The sequence below is a fragment of the Lipophrys pholis genome, assembly GCF_963383615.2.
Source record: "Lipophrys pholis genome assembly, chromosome: 4".
Lineage (NCBI taxonomy): Eukaryota > Metazoa > Chordata > Actinopteri > Blenniiformes > Blenniidae > Lipophrys > Lipophrys pholis.
The window spans coordinates 17,327,535-17,348,281 of NC_137637.1; the positions used below are offsets into that span (position 1 = coordinate 17,327,535).

The window sequence follows — 20,747 nt, forward strand, 5'->3', positions numbered from 1 at the left end:
GCCACTGTATTTCCATGTGTGTGTGAGAGGACATGTCCAGGATCTGGTCGGCGCCTCGGTGAAGGGCTCCAGTTCCCCCGGGTTCAGATCTAAGAAACATTTCAAAGCACTTTAACGCTCTCACTAAATAACTAGGTTAATCCTCGAACAGATTGGCAGAAAAATCAACCGCTTTCCACCCCAATGATGCCGACACTTTGCTGATACTTTGTCCGCTCGCGCTGAAGAAGGCCAGTTTAGTAGAGTTGGATATTCTAGACTAGCAGATAAGATAGAACTCCAAGCCAGTCCCTTGCGTACCTTGAAATCCTTCTTACTATCAGAGACAAAGGATCCAACGTATTTGTAACTGCCGACCTCTTTCAGCACAGTGCCATTGTTGGATTGGATAGACTGATGGACTTCGTTCTCGTTGACTGTCATGTACTCCATCTTCTTTGCATTGGGAAAAAAGCCCGACCTTGGCTGCTGCATTATCTAGACATGTTAGTAAGTCCTAAACGTCTCGATGATCAGCTGTGAGTACAATATCATCTGCGTCATCAAGCTCTGTAGGTCGTTTGCCTTCAATCGATCTGAAGTGACGAGGTTTGATGGTCAGGCCTTTGGTGACCATGCGGTCAAGCGACTGCCTGAGGATGCAGTCTACAACCATGACAAAGAGGTCAGGGGCAACGGTGTCACCTTGAAGGACTCCAACTGTTGTGGAGAACTCTTTCGTCGGACCGTCTTCACTATCCACAAAAGTCGACGGGTTGTCGTACATGATGGCAACAGCTTTGACAATCTCATCTGGTATACCATAGTTGTGGAGAATGTGCAGCATGGCCTTTCTATCAACACTGTCGAAAGCCTGGGCAAAGTCAACAAATATGATGGAGGCTTTTCTGTTTGAGATTTTTAGCTCTTCTATAATTCTTCGGATGGTCAGTATCTGGAGCTGTGCTGAGTGGCCCTCACGAAAGCCATTCTTGTTTGGTCTAAGAATGGGATCAACGTGAGAGGAGATCATTAGTCTCTATATATCCCCAAAATTAAACGTTTAAAAAAAAAAAAAAGAAGAGATAGTTAGCTTCTCTGAGTAAACAATATTATAAAGATTCAGTCTGAAGAAATGATTTGAAATGAAGTATTATTGATTTATATGACTTATAAACCAGAATTATTAAGAATAAAATAAGGAAACCATGAATATTTCAGTTTATACATGTAAATTATATGGAAGGTTCACTCAGATGGTGGGAAAAAAAAGAACTGAAAGTCAATATTTTTCCTTTCATTGTTTTTGTCAATCACCTGTGAAGAGCTTTGAGTTGCATTTTATTGCCAAAAAAGGTGCTTAGTCAATAAACATTGGTTGACTGTGAAACATAAAATGCATTTACTGTTACAAAACAATCTGCTTATATAGAACAAGAAAAAAGTCAACTACAGGTGTTAAATGGTTTTACTGGACCTTGAGTGGTTGATTTATACAGTTAAAAGTGTCACACGTGTCAAAACAATTTGTCTTTTGCATTTGACAGTCAAGTAAAAGATCTGGTACAATATGGAGGCATAAATGAGCCATTTATCTTAAACATATGAAGCAGCACTGACAGGGTGCAGACACTCTGGTGTTAGCAGAACTGTTTTATGAAACATCAAACCAACGTCAGTGTTTTAGTGCAGGAGAAAGCCCGACTGTCCATCTGGGGAGCAAACTGTTAAAGTGGACACGGTGCTTCGTACAAAGCGTGCTTCCACAGGAGTTATTTTAAAACCCTGCCAGTAATGAACAGAAGTGAACTGCAAGCATCAGGTAAGAATTAACTGCTTTCCTCACTCAAACTCCCAACGTTCACATCAGGACCAGGATGTCGATCAGCTCCACCAGAGTCAAACTGTACATTCAGTCTCAGTGTCGTCCTCCCTTTCTTCATGAGACATCTCCTACGTGCCGGCTTCGGTTTTGTGTCCCTCCACCGAGGCAGCGGCGTTAACTGTCATACCAATCCAGGAAAAGGAGCGAGAAGGAGCACATGACGAGGAAGAAGAGGATCCACACCCGGAAGCCGGCGTTGTTCTTTATGGCCTTGTCAGAAATACAAACACAATGTCATTCCATGGGTTGGCCTCATTATTGTCCACCAAAAACAAAATCACACGCTGACCTCTTTAAGTCAAACATACCTCTCGTATATCCTCATTTCCCTCTTTGACGTTCTCAGTGGCTCCAACAACCAGCTGATGAATACTGTCTATCTCGGTTTCCTGTCACAAACAGTGAGATGGGAGATGAGCTACAGGAATCCTCTTCTAAAATCGACGAAAACGCGCCACAGAATAATAAACAAACAAACAAACAAACAAACAAACAAACACCACCTTCTCTTACCTGCTGGAGGACTTTCTCAGCAAAGATCTCCTGGAGTCTGGAGATCTCCACCACCTTTCCCTCAATTTGCCTGGTGGGTCCAAAAAGAGTAAGCTTGAAATATCCCATTGAAAGCCGCGTGCCTGGCACATGCAAGTCCTTCCAGGTGACATTAGACTTTGCTGGGAGTTCGGGTGCTGGGTGGCTTTCACCTCAGGACCTCAGAAGTTTTGCTCCATCTGGAATGAACATGTTTGCTCTCCTCCGACTACCACAGCAATAATGTCATCTGCAAACACCCATGTCCAGGGGTCACTTTAATCCTGCCTGCACCGACATCTGGCATTTCATATAATTCTTATCTTGCCCCCCTGGCATTTCAATCATAAGGTCTGTGTAATTTTGTGAGCGGGAACGTGTCATTGTGTGTCACTAAAGTTTCCCAATAAATGTTTTTTTTTTTTTTTTTTTAAATTAAACTCCGCACAGTACTCATGGGAGCCGAGTGAAATCACTGACCTATCAGAGTACATAGTAAAAGATGACAGAGCTGTGGGCACTGAGAGAAACTCACCTAACTTCATCCACGAGGTTACTCATCTCACTGACCAACCTCTGGTTTTCCTGCTCAAACTACAAAGAAAAATAAGAACACGTTCATACTGAGGTGAAGCATCATGGAGCTGGAGAAGCGTCGGAGCATCAAGAACACAAATGCAAAAAATTCATCTTATTTTATCCTCAAATATCTGAGAACGACAAGCCTCAGAAGATCATCAGCTGGATTTACTCACTGAGATACCACATGGTACGACATGAGATGCGAACAAGCCGTTTTTATCACAATAGTTTGTGTATTGCATAACGGGAGTAATTATCTCTGAGGTGTCACACCATCTGGATCTCCTCGGGAGAGAGCTCCTCTTCCATCCGGCCCTCCTCCCACAGGCTCACGGGGTTATCTGGCACCTCCAACACACTCTTCTCTGCAACAAAGAAAATGACAAATTTAAGTTCAAGTAGTTATTAAGAGGGAGTATCTGCTAATTTACAGCTCATCACACTGGACACAAGAGCCACAAATAATCACCATTTCAAGTCATAGAACACACAAGACTGCTTTTATGCCTTTTCTACTAATATGGCACAAGCAATATCTTTAAACAGCTATTCCATTTTGTTTACAAATAGAATTTCTTCCAATCATGTTTCCAGTTAACATGATTCAGCCCCCCAAACAATCTGAATCCTCCAAAAATATATTGAAGTCAAAATGCTACAATACTTTTACCAGTAATACATATTTTGTTGAACATATTCAGATATGAAATTATGTCCGTTATTGTTGGTTACATTTCCGAGCACAACATTAAAGAGTAAACATGAGTTTCATTGACTAAATACAGGAAATCCAAACTGGTTCCCAATCTGGTGTCAGGGACTCCGTCGAGTTCTCAAATTCATATCAGACCAAGAAAAAAAATGACTACCGTGGTAAGTGAATCATGTGCGTTTTGTGATGCCACTGACTGCACTGAAGTATTTTGTAAAATAAGCCAAATATTGAAAAAATATAATAATAAAATAAATAAATCCTAGCCCAGCAGCCGGGTTGGTTTTTGGCCGACCAGTGGGAAAAGCAGCTTCTCACAGGACTCACCAACATACCTGAACTTTCCTCCTTTACAATCTTCTCTTCTACGGGCTCCGCGGGCTTGTCCACCCGATTTTGGTGATCTGGTGCCAGTCTTGATCTGAAAGCCCAGAGCACGGGGTTAAAGGCTTCACATGTCTCGAAAGTGTCAAAATGAGTAGAAGAAGTATTATTGGAATGTGCTACAAAACCACTCACAGCCTCTTCTTGTCCACCATTCTCTTGACTCGGATCGCTCTCTGCTCCGAGTACAACTTACAAACCCCTGGACAGCAAACACAAAATAAACACACGACGTGACCACAATATCATCACAGCTGTAGCAGGAGATAACCGGATGTGGCATGTTGACCGTTCTAGATAAAAGGCCCTGTATCTTAGTTAAATAGTTTTTCTGTTCTCTTTTTACGAAGGTCGTCACAAGAACTCATTGCAATTTGTAGTCTAGACTCGTATCCGTTCTGCTCTAGATGCCCTTCCTACCACAAGCGGGATAACCAACATTATTAGCTGGAGTGAACAGACAGACACAAAGAAACAGGCTGCCGGCATCGGGGAGTGAGATGTGTCGTCGGTCGTTTCCAAAACATCAGAAAAATGTTTTCTAAAGATGGAAAGCTTAGAAATAAGTGGATGAATAAAATCTGTTTGGTCGAGAAAGTGTCATTTCACACCACAAGTGTCCAGATCATTTTCAGTGTGAGACAAAGGGGAAAATAAATGCACCTACTTTGTTGAGTGTTGTGTGTATTTCTTTGTTAGCTCAGTTAATATTCTTGTGGATTTTTGTAAGAAAAAATTGCATTCAAATTTTAATAAAAGAAAAAAAGAAAAGACAAGACAAACACTTCACATCCAACAAAAGATAAAACCATTTAAAACCAACTGCATGTCACTCCAGAGAATAATGCTTTTGTCTCGATAGGGTATCACACAAAGTCACAGACGATCAATGGATTTCACTTATATAGATGCTTTCCCAAAACGCTTTACATCGTTAGTCACATTCACCCATAAAGTTCATCCATTTGGAGCAATCTGGGCTTCAGTGTATTGAGGGAATCGAACCTGCAACATTTCAATTGGTAGACGAAGCTCTACCAGCCAAAGAGTCAAAGGGATTAAAAGCATCTAAATTCTATGCTACATTTTACGCTGTCACATTCACCCATTAACACCCAAGGACACATGCATTAACTTTGAATTTCATTAGGAGCTGAAGTTGGGGAATCGAACCAACAACCATAGTACTTATCATTAAAGATCGTTTCTGTGGGGGTCTTCAGATCTAAAAACATTACTTATGTTATTCGTCACCACTGTTTCTTGCTTGTTCTGACAACCAGAGCAAGCTACTCAATTTCCTCAAATATAATGAACCTTCAAAACATCCTGCCCAGGATTCAGTTAGAACTTCGTCTGACTTTTAATTGGTTGCACAAACTTACCTTTTAGATACATTTCAACGAGGTCGAGCACGGCTCCTCTGTGTTCCTTTATCTGAGCTGATGTTATGCTTTTATCTGCTGTGAAGACAACAAGATCTCATATTGAAGGACCCGTATGTAAAACGTATTAATCAAGTCACAAAAACTGTAAAATATCTAATCAGGCATTAAGAAAGTACACGAAATATTGCAGATACATTTGATCAAGGAGGGATAAAGTGAGAGTCCAGATGCAGTTCAGCCTATTCCATTGGGCTGCAACGCTGCTGTTAAACACTAGGTGTCACTATTTCATACCATTTCATGAGAAACATACTCTCAATTTCGTGGCTGTTTTGAAAAACAGTGGTGTAACTTGGAAGATATACTGTCATTGTAAACAAGATGGTTACTTCTTGACATAACATTAACATTTCTGTAATATTTCTGTGTTTTGTGTGTTTATCCGTGGCGCAGTAATACCACTGCTGTGTCACCTTCGTTGCGTAGCTGCTTGATGGCCTCAGAACAGGTTCTCATGAAGATCTGAGCGTCTTGGTCGATCTGGTCTCGTTCATTGTCCGTCATGCGCGATATGTCTGATGAAATGAGGCTGAAATACACAACAAGCGTGACTTTAAATACTTTCAAGGCCTTGCTTGTATTATTCATATATAAAAAACATATGAAGTGTATGACAGGACATCAGTACATGTGACTCTTTGCCTTCATATATCAGTTTATTTTTCTTCAGTACACTTGCACACCCTTTTTGAGTAAAGTGTGCAGAGAGGTTGTAGCACGCTTTGGGGGAATTAAACAATATGTGGATGTATAGATGGCTTCTCTGTCCCTTCCTGCCGTGAAACCCCACCATGTTCAGAAAGACCCTCTATCGGGGGGCACAATATCACTGCAGGACCTACTGTTTTCCCTTACACTAAAGATAGTGTTTTTATTGTTTTTGAGCCCGAGCAGATAGACTGATGGCAATATTTGATGGATAACTGCCCCTTTTACCAAAACCTGCCTACATGTTATACACAGTACTGTAAATTAGGCGATTTGTAATTATTACAACCAATTAAAGTAATTTCTGAAGAACACATAAACAATTGTTATGATTTTGTTGTTGACGTTTATAGTGTAATGAAATATTTTAACCAGCAACGAAACAAATAAACTTTAGAAATTTTAACCTTGAATGTCTCTATAGTTGTAACAAATGCTTTATAGGATAAAGTTGCCACTGAAAATAAGTACTGACTTTTTCTCTGTTTCAATAATGCCAATGCTAATAGGTTTTATATGTTGTAACCAAAACTCATAGACAATCTATAATATCTAGAAAATCTAAACAAAACAAACAAACCAAAACAAAAACTACCAGATAGCTGAGTCATTAAGCTTTATATGGATGCCAGGACACCCGTGTGATCCACGACCACGTATGTCTCACACTTATCACTCCAACTTTTAGTCGGCAAAAAGAGTAAAAAGTACGGCAAATATTTGTTGATTAAACCAAACATCAACTGCACTGGAGTCAAGCCCTTGGATAATAACCTGCACTGAATTAGCGGTGCTCACCAGCCACGCTTTGACATCGTTCACCGGAAGAGAATGTTGTTCATTGAGAAATACCTCAGGAGAAATGACCTCAGCGCCTAATTTGTAATGTCTTTTGATGTCGGTTTTTTTTTTCTAGACAAGTCATCTGTAGTTGTATGTACAATTCTTCAAAGGAGAAATAAGGTTTTAGTTGAATTTCTCAGCTACAACAAATAATATTGCATAACTATCAGAAATTGCAAGATCTCGCTTTCCGGCTAAAAGGGACAGGAGATTTCACTCTTTGCACAGTTTCTGACTTTTCTACAGCCATAAAATCTAATTATAGATGATTAAACATTGAATATGAAATGACGACGCAGTGATGAAATATGACGATCACAATCCATTCCATCAAAATATCTATAAAGGATTCAATTGAAACTTACTATGACAAAATGTAAAGAAATTCAAATTGTACTGCACTGTAGTCTGAGGAACAGGGAAAACCTGTTTATTGGTGTCAGACATATTAACCAGCTAAACTTATCCAGTTAAATTCTTGTTTTGTTGAATAAAGTTAGTGGGAGAATTCGGCTGCAGGAGCAGCTTGAGGCCGACAGTAAGATGCAGAAACTGGATTTTCCCACTGTTAAACACGACTGCACCCCACCCACTGATAAGTCTGTTGTTTAGTTAATGTGCTCTGCTGTGACTTTATCAACAAATCTCGTAAAACACTGGCTGCTCCACACACACACACACACACACACCCACACCTAGCAAACACACAACACACAGGGGCCTTGAAGAGAGGAAGGTCTGGATTAGTCCCTGGGCGTGATTTGTTCTCCACTTGGTTGCAGCTCAATTATTCCAGACAATTAGACTGGAGCCTGCCTCTCCAGACCACCCGACTCGCTGCTGACCTTGTGCCAGCAGCCAGCCCCTGCAGCACACACGCACACAAACACCCACGCTTAGCAAATATTTCAAAGTCCCATCAGCTAACCCTGACTCCTGACCCCGTCTGAATTCAGCCGGAATCAAAGTGTCTGTCCTGTCGTCGGCCCTCCCCGGCAGCCTTGGAGGGTTTTGGGTCTGCTGTTGTTGATTGTGGCGGATTACTGTGACTGTTTGGGGAGGCTTACCTTCCAGCGCTCACATAATCTTTTCTGTGTTGGAGCAGAAAGTCTTTGAGCTTGGTGATGTTCGCGATCTGCCAAGATGAAGTGGAAAAGACACATTACTTGAATTCGTCATGTCAACGCACCTCTTTAATAGACATCTCTCACTGGCTCCTTCAAATACGGCGATTGAAACTTGTTTTCTTCTGGTTACATTTAGACGGAGCCAAAGTAAATGTATCACTTAATATTTATTAAGCATGACAGGAGGCGACCAATGTCCATCTCACCATGTGAATTCTCAATATTTACTTGTGACAGTTCATCAGCTCGGAGACATACGAAAATCAAACAGTTTTCTTTCCTCAAACAGACCTCATAAATAAAACCATGAGCGGCTGCATACACAGCAATGACAGAGAAAACTCTAATACGCTTTAAATTCATGATCTGTTACTATTTATCACAGTGTGCGTGTGTGTGTGTGTGTGTGTGTGTGTGTGTGTGTGTGTGTGTGAGAAGGAAAACCAAAGGAAACTTGGTTCAATCCAATATTTGCTGCTGTAATTTGGTCAAATATTAAAAAATACCAAATTGCTTCCCTTTCCACAAAGCTCTGCTGGCAGAGTTGGAGTATGCGAGGGCACACACAGCCGGCTCTGTTGGATCCACCACAAGACAGAAACGAGACAAGACCAGGATTGAAAAAATGACACAATGAGTTTGACTGTGACAGCGACCGGAAAAATGTGGGGGATTATTTTGATAGCACGTCGACGCTGTCTTCAGCCTTCGGCTATTTTTTTTTTTTTTTTTTTTACCTCTAACAAGCTCAATTATCAAATTGCTTTGGCTGTGAGGAGTAACCTGGCACCAGCCAGTTAAATACGTCTCTAAACATTCACTCCTCACGTCACAGTGACCCAAACCAGCACTTTTATTGGAGCTGGCGTTTCAGAAAAAAAAAAAATTACAGGTTTTTCAAAGCAAAGAGAAGGTGTCTGAGCAATTTGTATGAAACCAAGAACTCCTGCTCTGGTTTAGACGGGAGTCCGGTGACGTGTGAGACTGCCGTGGGGGCTGTGCTAATGCAGGCGAAAGCTGCTGAGACAAGCCCACCCTTCTAATAATACAATTATTTGAGGTCAAGTGTTAATAGAGGGGGGGTTCAGAGAGAACAGAAACTTTCTTATGGTTCACAGAGCTTTGAAAAAAAAAAAAAAAAAGGGGGTTCTGTGCTCTCAGCTACACCTTTTTAACAGTGAATTGCTTACTTCAGCATGTTAAAAATGCACGCAGGCAGCACCTCACAGAAAAGACATTTATAGGTATGTGTGTTCAAGTGAAAAACACTGATTTCTATTTAACTTTTCCTGACAGTGAATCCTTTAGGAGTCACTGTGATTGAAACTAATGGGAGTAAAATGTCGTGTGTCGGCTCCGATATAAACTGTGAAGTTAATAGGAAACATCATAAGCTTAGAACGACAACAAACAACAAAAGACTCTTAATTCACCAACAGGGTGAGACTTCCTAGGAGGTGTAGTAGAAAGCTTCCTAACATTTTTAACATCGTCTGCTCAGATTGAGAGTCAATTAAAACTCTTCTCCCACTACTTGCTTCAACAATTTTAAATAATTTTCTCTTCCTACTTCTCATTAATACTATTCTCATTGTCTATAACACACATTTTTCCCCCCTAGCTATTGCTTTTTACGATATATTTTGAGAAGTCCTAGCACTAGAATCGGCCTTTCTGTGGGATCATTAGGTGGCTGTAATGGCGTGACCTTTGACTCTTTATTTAAACAAAAACCAGAGCCAGTGGTGAAATACTTATTTACAAGCCAGAAAAACCCACAATGGAAGCACATTTTTTTAGTTTGAGTAAAGCTCCTCTTGGCCTGCCATACGGTGGAAAATATAAACTCTCGCATGAAATGACTAATTTATCTTTCACTATAAACTATGCGTTCTGCTTACAATTAGCAGCTGGCTTCAGAGTTGTGTTTGTGTGCAGAGTATAGACACGTTTTGGCCATAACGCAGCATTGCGTTACTGCACCACTTTGACCAGCAGGCAGGGCTAAATACTCAGAGTTTGAACTTGCTGAATAAGAAAAACTGTGTGTGTGTGTGTGTGTGTGTGTGTGTGTGTGTGCGTGTGTGTCTGTGTGTGTGTGTTGGGGAGTGTCAGGACGGCTGCTCTGGGGGTTGAGCTGCCTCCTGTGTGTATATATTGGAGCTCAGATTCCCAGCACAACCTCAAGGGTTTGCAGGGGGTCAGAGGGATCAATTGCTCTTGTAACATAAGACCTTAAAGAGCAAGTAATTCCTCAACAATAAGGAGGGGGTGGCCTTGTGCATGCGGCTCGCCGTATATGTGTGTGCGGAGATACACGTGTGCACACACACAGCCTCCATAGGTGTGTGTGTGTGTGTGTGTGTGTGTGTGTATGTGTGTGTGTTTGCAGCGAAAGGCAGGAGGAGACAGTCTGCCGGGCTATATCTAATCTCGTCATCATCAAAGACCCCCACTTTACCTCCTCACTTTCTCCTTCCCCCTGTTTCCCTCCAGCTCTGACTGAGTCCAAACAAACCATCAGGAGGGATTATTATGAGGAAGAAAAGAGAAAAGGCTTAGCTAGCAGATTTCCAAAGAGCTTGGATGGCTCTTTGTTTTGTTAAATCCAGGTAACTGACAGAGTTTGATGATGACTGTCCCGCTTTGGTTTAAGTCCTTGTGTGTCCTGACCGTGGGCTATCCACACTGACGCCATGCCATGTTGTGTTGAGGTATGTGGGCCTGATAGAGGGAGGGATGCTGCATTGGAGAAGACTGGGCCACATGTTGACTTTATTATCATGTTTATGTCTGACTCTCTAATGAGCTCAGTTTTGTCTTCTTATGTCAATTCACAGTTTGAATGATTTAGTCAGCTCTATAAACAAACAAGAGGCAATCACACAAAGCCTTTAAGACCATTCATGTACAGTGTCTTTGACCTTTCCGTTGTGTGCTGAAGTTGCATCAATGTGTTATATTTTTACGGGATAATTTGTTTGGATGCGAAGACGTGCTAAGCAGCACTGGTTGTGGTGTTTGCTCATGTTTGATCACACGGCACGATCAAGCATAAATATAAACCGTAAACTCTGCTTTTCACATGCTGCGGAGAACCCGAATAACACGTGACCTATACGTCACCGAGGAGAATCATTGAGCGCATTGCATGTCGTAAGGTACACAAAGCAGATGCACACAATATTACGCTCTCTGGCATTTATTAATTCACAAAAACCTGAACGTACTAATGAAGCTCGATCGCACAGCCTGAAGCTGGCAGCCGTCAGCTGAAACGGCGACATGACCCCAGCTGGTGACGACACCACCGAGAGAGGCTTCGCAGTCTGCTTTGGACCCAGTGTCAGTGGAAACTCTGCTGCTTTTTGAAGCAATCACATTTCCACAATCAATTTCATGTGAAACAGATGTATAGGCTGAGCCTGTCATGTTCAACTAGCAAAGACAGAACTGGACAAAGCAGGAGACAAAAAAAAATAGACGTATAAACACAGAGGCAATGTGGCCTGTGTGAAGGGCAGGTGACATCAAGTCACAAGTCAGGATCACATAAACAAAGGGGACAAGAAAACAAACACACTGGTGCAGTGGTGCCTCCACTATGAGCACAGTGCCAAATCCATGCCATAGAAAACTCATATTACACAAAAACTGCAGTTACACATCAAAACAGAATTTACTGACTGAAATTGAATACATTGAACGGCTTGTATATCAATTATATACTCGATGGAGGATGTGATTTTCAGCGGGAATGGAAAGGATCTACCATGTATTTTTAAAATCCAAGTCACCTCTCAGCTCTCCATGCATACTTTATCTCATGCTGCATAGTACATTTTTGGTTTCTGGAATTTCACAGGAAGATATGTAGTTGTTCAGAGCTGTGGGATCCATAGATGAATATATAAAACAAAAACTACAATCTATCACACAGATGACGTTTGATGTCATTGTGTTTGATCAGACTCTTTCTTTTGCCCCGGGTTTACACCAGCCGTGACTTTGCCCCGTTTTCTTTTTGCCCCCGGCAACTCAGCAGGAGACGAGCAGTTTGTTCACTTTGTTGTTTTTGGGCATTTCTTTCAGACTTCCCTGCTTCTCACCTCTGCTCTGTGGCCAGGTATGAGATAATTAGAGCTGTCAGTTGTTCAACGTATTTTCATTAGTTCACCTTCATATTTCAAATTTCTGTCATGTTGGATATTGCAGAGCATGAATGAATAGTGTATAGAAAATCAATTTATTCCAGTCCAGTCTTTTATGTGATGTATACCGTGGGCGTAGAAAAAAAATCATACATTAACTACATATGCCTGTATTTAATTTTGATCTGTCTTCATTAGATTTACATAAAATTCATTGAATAGATAAAATGTCTTTTTATGAACGAGATAATATTTAAACTCTATATTAATGATCCATTTATACATACGTCTTCAGTATATCTGTATTACACTGACTGTAATTTATCAGAAAAAAGGGGTAATCTTCCTGCAAATAACTGAACTTAAATGTAGGACTCCTATAGGACTCACTTTTTAATTCTTATAGCTTGGACACCTTGAATAAATGCAGGGAAAATGTTCTCAAAGTTTTACAGCTGCATCAGCCCACACCTTGTTTTTGATTTCTGTCTGTTAATATAAAGCAAATCTGGACAAGTAAACATAAAACATCTATTTCTGCTCACGAAATAATGCCACACACTTAGAACATTAGATTCCAATTAGATAAAACATGTAAATATGAGGGAAGTAGAGTCTATGATGTACTGTTTTCATTGAACGTATGTTTGAGATAAAATTGAGGAATAATTCAATTAAACTAAGACAAACCCCCCCCCCCCAAAAAAAGAAGTGGATGATTTTAAAATAACAGGAAATAAATATGAATTTGGACTAAATGGGGCCATCACAGGAGGAATTAGGAAATGCAAAAGCACTGGAATCAAACATTCAATATCCTAATGATGCTTTATAAACAACATGGATGAGATAGTGGGCATAACAGTTCATGTTAAATAGAAAGGAATGAAGTTACATTCCAGGAAGTAAGGAAATGTGGCAAGTTATTTTACATGAGGGTGGAGAATATTAAATGTGCAAAATTTAAAACCAAGACAAACTTGCATTGGTATTGAGCAAATTATAAATTCTTAATTTTGAACATTTGAAACGAGTGAGATTTTTCCAATTTGAGGACCAAATGAAAATAACTTTATACAGAAACCACAAACATTGCGCCCCCCAAAATTGAGCCTGATTGATTTGAATAAAACTTAAAAAGAAAACAGCACATCCTGAAAACTATGCACTTGGAAAATATGTTCATTTCACCCCAGTGGATGTGATAATGTAGTTAAAAGCAGAGAAGCACGAAAGTCGACCCTTCCACGACAGAAAAAACTTCCCTGTTGACCTTTCAGTCGGAGAGAGTGCCTTTGATATTCTATGAATGTACGACTGGTAAGCACAAACAATAAGCGCAGTGTTCTTAGACAGCATTATCTTCTTGACTTCCTCTTAGAGCATTCACCGTTGATGTAAAACGACAAGTCATAATTAATTCACCATGGCTGAATTTAACATCTTAATCTACAACGAAAGGCACACTGGCCTCCTTTTCAGTCGTCATCTGCTTTAGGAGACAAGCACACATCTGTTGCAGTTTGGTGGTTCAGACTGTACTTTGCAGTGTCAGGGTCAAGTATGCAGCCTCCTGTCATCTGTGCTAGTAGTATCTCAGCAACTGTGGAGCACAATAACTGAGATTCAACTAATGACAAGGACTCACAACATTCACGAAAACGTGCACAGCTGCTGCTTTACCCTCGCTGCATGTTTCAATGGTTAAATTGAGCCTTCATCGATTGGGCTTCACACTACTTTGGTTCCACTTAAACAACTTACTCTGCAGAGTATCTGGTGTCCGTCTCCTGATTTACGGTTTGACGTGTATCTGCAAGTCGCCACTTTCTTTTTGATTTTAGGTTTCATGAAGCATTCAAAAACGTTTTGTTGCATGCAGGGAACAATAATCCGAATTGTACTCAGGCTTGACAGCAGATGCCTCAAAATTCAGTTTCCCTGGCCTACATGGGAAAACAAAATGTAGATTGAGCCAGCTGGTGAAGAGTCCATTTAGCAGCACTGCTCAGCTCAGAGTGATCCCTGCAAATCGCTCAGTATAGACTTGGCTTAGAGAGCTGCATGTGGGCCTGTTGTATCTGTGGGCCGATGCGTTCATGAAAAAATACTCGGAAACCTGACATGGCTATGCAGTTCACAATATAATAAGACGATGTCCTATATTCATTGTAATTTTGCAGTTAGTTGAAAGAACATTAGTTAGAAAACGTAAATTGTCAGTATGGCTGAAGATTAGAAAAACAATTACAAAATAAAGTGTGGTGTTCCACAGGGCTGATTGTTGGGCCACATTATTTCCTTTATACCGTAGGTATTTCACACTACAAATAAACACAGAATTATATCACAGCAGTATATGTGTATTGTTTAACATACAAATAGTTACATTTTGTCATTCACGTCATTAACTGGATACATTTATTTTCATTAAATGAGGAAAACCTATGTTCCTATAACTAGTAGTAAGATAGGAAAAGCAAGACAATGTATTCAAAAAAAACTGTCTTTCTTCAACTAAGAAACATTTCTCTGCTTAACCCCTCCAAAACAAGCTTGATGTTGAGAAATTAAAATCAGTTCAAGTTTTACAGTGCCGCAGACAACTCGTGGCACTTTGTGAAGCTTCATGAACAGGGTTACCCGAAACTATTGATTGAAACTTCTGTATACTCGCTCATACCAAAAAGAAAGAGTGCATTGAAAAATATGTCATTCTTTACCAATTGATATTCAACAACTAAAAACATTTTTATTCGGATTACAATCCTCTTCGGTATCCTGTGGTCTCTTATTACCATTTATCATATTTATTGTAGATATTCATGCATACTTGTGTTTTTATATTGCTCCTGATGATTTTGTTTATATGAATTTAGTTTTATTCTTTGCAAGCCAGTTTAAACAGAATTGTGTGTATGGGAAGTAGTACATATTGTATATATGTTGTTTTGTTATCTAAATGGTGTGAAGCTCTATTAATATTTTAACTGCATTCATCCTGTGTGTGTCTCTATATTATACACCCTTTAACTTGCTCAGCAACCTCTGACCATATCCCCCAGAAATCTCAGAAATGTCATAACATGAGGGTTTTGTTTTTCGTAACTCTGCTCATACAAAATACTCTTAGTTGAAGACACCACAGTAAACGAAAAGCTCCAATCATACACCAGTTTGATCAGAATAAATATAAAATATCCCAACCCACAATTTGAGTTTCCAACTTTAAAATCGGACCATTGACTGCTTCTCTTTTAACGTCATGCTTCAATTCAGAGTGAAAACATTTTATTTCCACAGTGGGACTAGTCCTGGGCTGATTTAGCTTAGAGTTTTGATGACGTTTCAGATGTCTGAAAACACTTTTGGATGTATAATCAACTTTGAACAAATACCAAACAAACGAGATTCTTGAACTGAAGCTAAATGTTTTGAAAATACGTGAGCCTCCAATTTCAACATCAATTTCTCACAGGGAAGAGCCCGTCCAACAACACAGCTTACTGGTAAGAGCTGGTTGATGGCCACACTTTGCAGTTTTCAAAGAAAATACTGAGAAGGAGCAAATTCTGGAACGCCATTACTAACATCGCAGTGGGAAGCCAAGCACTATTTTCTACACCCAATTTAACAATTTTAGAGTGACCTCCTCCATTTAAATTTGAGAAGGGCAGCATACTGCGGAGAGTGACGAGGTGAGCGGTGAAATGGAGATCACAGTGCCCAAAACCAATCCCTATGAGGTAAAAGATTCCCCTGACCAAACCCCATCCTGCAAACACTGGCCCTCTTATTAGTCAATCAAACCCTTTTCTACACCGGCTGGAAAGACGCTACGTTTCCTTTCTCACTGTGCTGCTTTCTGAGTGGAAAAAAAGTCTCACAGGGCCACTGTGTATTTGTCAACTTTGATGTTTTCTTTCTATTTTTGTGAAGCTCCAATGGGAACTTTGGAGGGAGTTAGTGGGAGAGTTATGTATGTCTTGAAGGGCACCCACATCTGTTGTGCATTAGGTGCCGGCCGTCAACATTGTTACTGGGGACCTAATTTAATATTTTCTCTGTTTTGATCTTCCACCTTTAATCACTGGCTCTTGGGAGGATCGGCTTTCCCCAGAAATTGTTCGAGAGCCGAAAGAAAATGTTATTGCAGCGTGTTTATGGAATCATACATGGGAAGAGGCGACTCGGGGCAAAAAAAAAAAAAAGAAGAAGAAAAAAACAGCCTACGTCAGGCTGCATAGGGAGAAGTACGGATAGCTGAGGTGGGGGAGGCGTAGGCGAAAACCACGACATAACTATAGGCAGTCAGGACATTCCAAACTCACAATTTCAATAAGTATAAAAACTACTTCTCCGAGATGGCCCGAGATGATATCTGCAACACCAAAGAGACAGCGGTGGGGTGGGGAGGGTGGGGGCAGAGGGCAGGCACCACAGGACAGAGTCGGGTTTCTTTTGAGTCAGCAGCAGTGCTTTTATTAAACCACCATTTCTAATATCAATGTAACAGAACATAACAAAAACCTGGTTGTGCAGAGCTGCTACAACTGGCCTCATACTCGCCTCAGACTCATGGCTGAAGACATCAGGTACAACTTAAAGTCCTGACTCCCCAAGGGAAACGTAAAGTGGTTCTTTAAGGTGCCTTTGAAGAGGTCTGCGTTCACGATATTCATGTCAGGCCAAGGACTTCTGGTTGTATAAGCATCACTCATGACATGAAGCGAAGGCTTATAGCTGCCAGTGATTTGTCTCCTCTTGCCAACTATGGACGATGGCCATGTGCTCTATTGGAGGGACACAATTTATATGAAGTCTCTTAAACTAACTGAATGTCAGCAAAGAGATTTTGTGCCAAACGTTTAAACTGTCTCCTGAAAAAACTATTCAAAGCAGGTTGTTTTTTTCCATCATTAAATACAGGCTTATAGAAACTTACAATAGAATCTTGCAAATTGATAAATCTTTGTTAAATCTTTAAGGAAATTTTGAGTTCAATGTATCTTTTTAAAGGACATTTAATCAATGCCCACATGTCAACAGTTCTCTGATACCCGCCCCCCTTGTTTTAACCAGTTTAGGTATCACAGAAGAGCCTGCCATGTCTCCTCAGTATGAGACAGAAGAGCCTGGAGCCTGACGGTTGTTCTAAGTAATATTACACCTATTCCAATTTGAACCCAGAATTCAAGCCTTTCAGTGTTGGGGAGCAGTGGGACTCAACAGTTGGCATCAAAGTATTTGGGGTTCAAAAGTGCTGAATCTGTCCATTTGGCCCAAAGTGGGGTTTCCTCCCCCAAATAACTTGGCTTTTGTCCACCTTGATGTCAAGCAGGGTACTCATTCATTCTCAACTTCTCACACTGAGCAGGATTGGACATTCCTCTTGTTTGACCTCAGTTCAAAGCACATTTGGTGGCATTTTAATGAGTGCTTTCCTATTTTGCTGATAATTATTTCTCTCAGCTGAAAACACAATAGAAGTGACTTGTGTTGAGAAGTGGAGCTGTCAATGCCTCAGGCAGAAATACCTTCAGATATTCCAAACAAACTGACTTTTGGCCTTGTACTCAGGTTATCCAGTTGAGATTGGGGTCTCATTTTCAAGAGACACCTGCTGCCATACATATAAATACAAATATTTAGAGACATAATGCCTACCAGGTTTCACGTCACATTCTAAATAAATTGCATGATGGGTGTGCAGATGACCTACACTTGAACAAAAACACTTGCATGCCTCATAGCTTCAACTTTTAAATATGGCTGGAAATATGGCTGGGCCATCAGAAGAGAAGAACTTACAAGAGAAAGAGTAAGCTAAGTGCTCAATTCAATGCTAATCTCGTTCTTGGTCGTCCAGAAATTCACTGTTGAGTCGCAACAGCTCAATGTTATGTGTCACCTATTTTATTCTGATCTGGTTGAAAATAAAAAGGATTCATGTGGTCGGTCATGTATAGATACGGTGTAAATTACTGTACAGCCAATGTGTGAGTGGGTGACCATTGTTGCAATGAGTGCATAGAATGTATAACTACTTCTAATGTAAGGTCTTGTCTGTGCAATGGGAATTATTTTGAAACGCCATACTGTAAACATTTAAATAACATTTAACTGGAATGATTAGTTTATAACTCGGCTCAGATTGCACATAAAGTAGAGCAATGATGTTGAATTAAAAATAAGAAAACAAACCCTTCCAATTGAAACCAATAAAAAATGTGTGGTCTTTATATTCAGCACTTTTGTTTACAAGGTCTTAAAACATCGTTCCAAAAACTGTTATATTTTTTATTTCAACCCCCAAATTGGATGCTCAAGCAGACTGCCAAGCTATTTAATGGTGCATTATTGAACTGAAATAACTGCCACCCACAATATGAAGATAATATGCTTCATTATTGTTTTCTTATGGTAAAACAGGTTTGCAGGGCAGAGGACACTGAGACAGTTGAAACTTAAACCGATACAACAATATGTGATATCAGTGTACTTCTTCCTTCAGAGCTCTACCTAATGTGAGCTGGTTTTAGAAGATGCCATGACTTTTTAGACCAGTAACCGATGCATCATAAACTCTGAACACATCCCACTGTAAAGGCAGAGAAACCCATAGACTGCACCTGATATTGAGAAGATAATATAACTGTTGTCTCAAGTCTCAATAGAGTAACTAAAACTGTGTGTGTGTATTTTGGGATGTTGTGAAGCAGACTAAAAACAAAAGATTCTGATCAAGGTCCTGACCAATCAATGAGCTTGAATTGTGGAATTGACATCGCAATACTAAATGCAATACATCCAATTTTAATTAACATAAGAATATTCCACTCTTTCAGAGTAAATAGCTGATAAAAAAAGGAAATTAATTCATGTAATGAAGAGGCATGGAAAAGTAACAGCTTCCTCAGTGACAATAACTTTAATAATGACCAACTCAAGAAGATTCACGCAAGCTGGAACCTGTAGCGTTTTGGAAGAAAATAGTTTCTTTATCATCTTGACTGCATTCTACAGTACATGACGTTGGTGATGCATTAAACATGCTGTGTTGTACACTGCACAGGCAATCATATCCAACTTGGGATATCTTGTCTGTGAAGTGGGTTCCTGAGCAGCTTGACAGGCTGCCAGAAGGTTTAGATCAGGGGTGTCAGACTAATGGTCTGTGGGTCAAAACTTGACTGCAAGAAGCTCCAATCCAGCCCGACAAACCACCAAGCAAATTGTAAAAATGTCTTAAGAGCTGCAGACACAACACTGAGACCTGAGCTTAGATATTGGTGATGCCGTGTGAAAGACAGCTACTTTAATGTATTAGCCTGAAAGCCATGCTGTCAGAGTGAGTTTGTAGAAACAAGCATAATGCAAAAGCTGTAGGAGAAGTCTATTTTTGGACATTCCACTATATTTTGCACCAAAATATATTGTCAACATTGGCTTTATGTTGACATTGTAGTAACTTTCCATTGTAATTACTTGGTTTTGTAAAAATATTGTCATCACGTATTCTCTGTACCACAACAAAGAAAAACTTTAAAGTTTGATTTTATTAGGTTATTATTGCATTACTGTACCTGTCCAGGCCACTCAAAATGAAATTATAGCATACCCACAATGTGTTTAACGTTCCCCTCGACAGAAAAACATGGAAAGATTTGGCCTATGTCCACTATTAAAAGGCTGTTAATGTGTTAATGAGTAAATGAGATGAGCTCGAGATCTACTGTATTTATTTGTGGATAAAGGACAGAACATCTAGTTAATACTTCTTTTTTTTTACTAAAACATGATAAAACATTACTTGAACAGAACTCTAAGGGCGTCGATATAGTTTTATTGGTGATAAATGTGTAACCTTTACTTCGATGGTGCTGTTGTGGTGAGTGAGGTCTCTTTCATCCCATTTTGCAACACAAACACATGTTGACATAATGTAAAAATACAAGTTAACTGTACACAATGAAAGGAGGACTACTGACTACCTTGCCTTTAGTTAAGCACACTGTGCAATTCCGACACCTTTGGAGACTAACTCTAAAGTGTACAGGAACTAAACCAGCACTGCCCCAATAACCCACCGGGATGATGAGTTTTATGAAAACCTTTGAGGTTTTAAGAGGATGTTTGACTAACTCCACGGTGCAGCTAGCGCTGTTAGCTGTAACTAGCGTCTGCAAACACTCACCACTTCTTTCGCCTTCGGAGAGAAGCCGCTCTTCGGTCTGCTCCTCTTAAATATTTCATCTTTGGTAGAGTCGAAGCCTATTCCAATGGCCTTGTTCCTGGTTTTCACCGTCTTCACACTGGCTTTGAAGAGTAAAGTGATGTCCACCGCCATGTCTGCAGCTGTAAACAAACTGACACGTCACCATCTGATTGCGTCAT

General features: G+C 40.2%; 1 protein-coding gene across 1 annotated transcript; it reads right to left on the minus strand.

The window, feature by feature from the left end:
- Positions 1-1,287: 1,287 nt before the first annotated feature.
- Positions 1,288-20,747, minus strand: stx18 (syntaxin 18; the record flags this gene model as incomplete). The annotated part of the gene is given in 12 exon segments (XM_080461787.1): positions 1,288-2,074; positions 2,173-2,253; positions 2,378-2,447; positions 2,931-2,989; positions 3,251-3,342; positions 4,025-4,110; positions 4,209-4,275; positions 5,459-5,536; positions 5,935-6,050; positions 8,140-8,207; positions 20,548-20,705; positions 20,708-20,747. Coding segments are annotated over 12 exon segments (1,011 nt in total). The 3' UTR covers positions 1,288-1,978.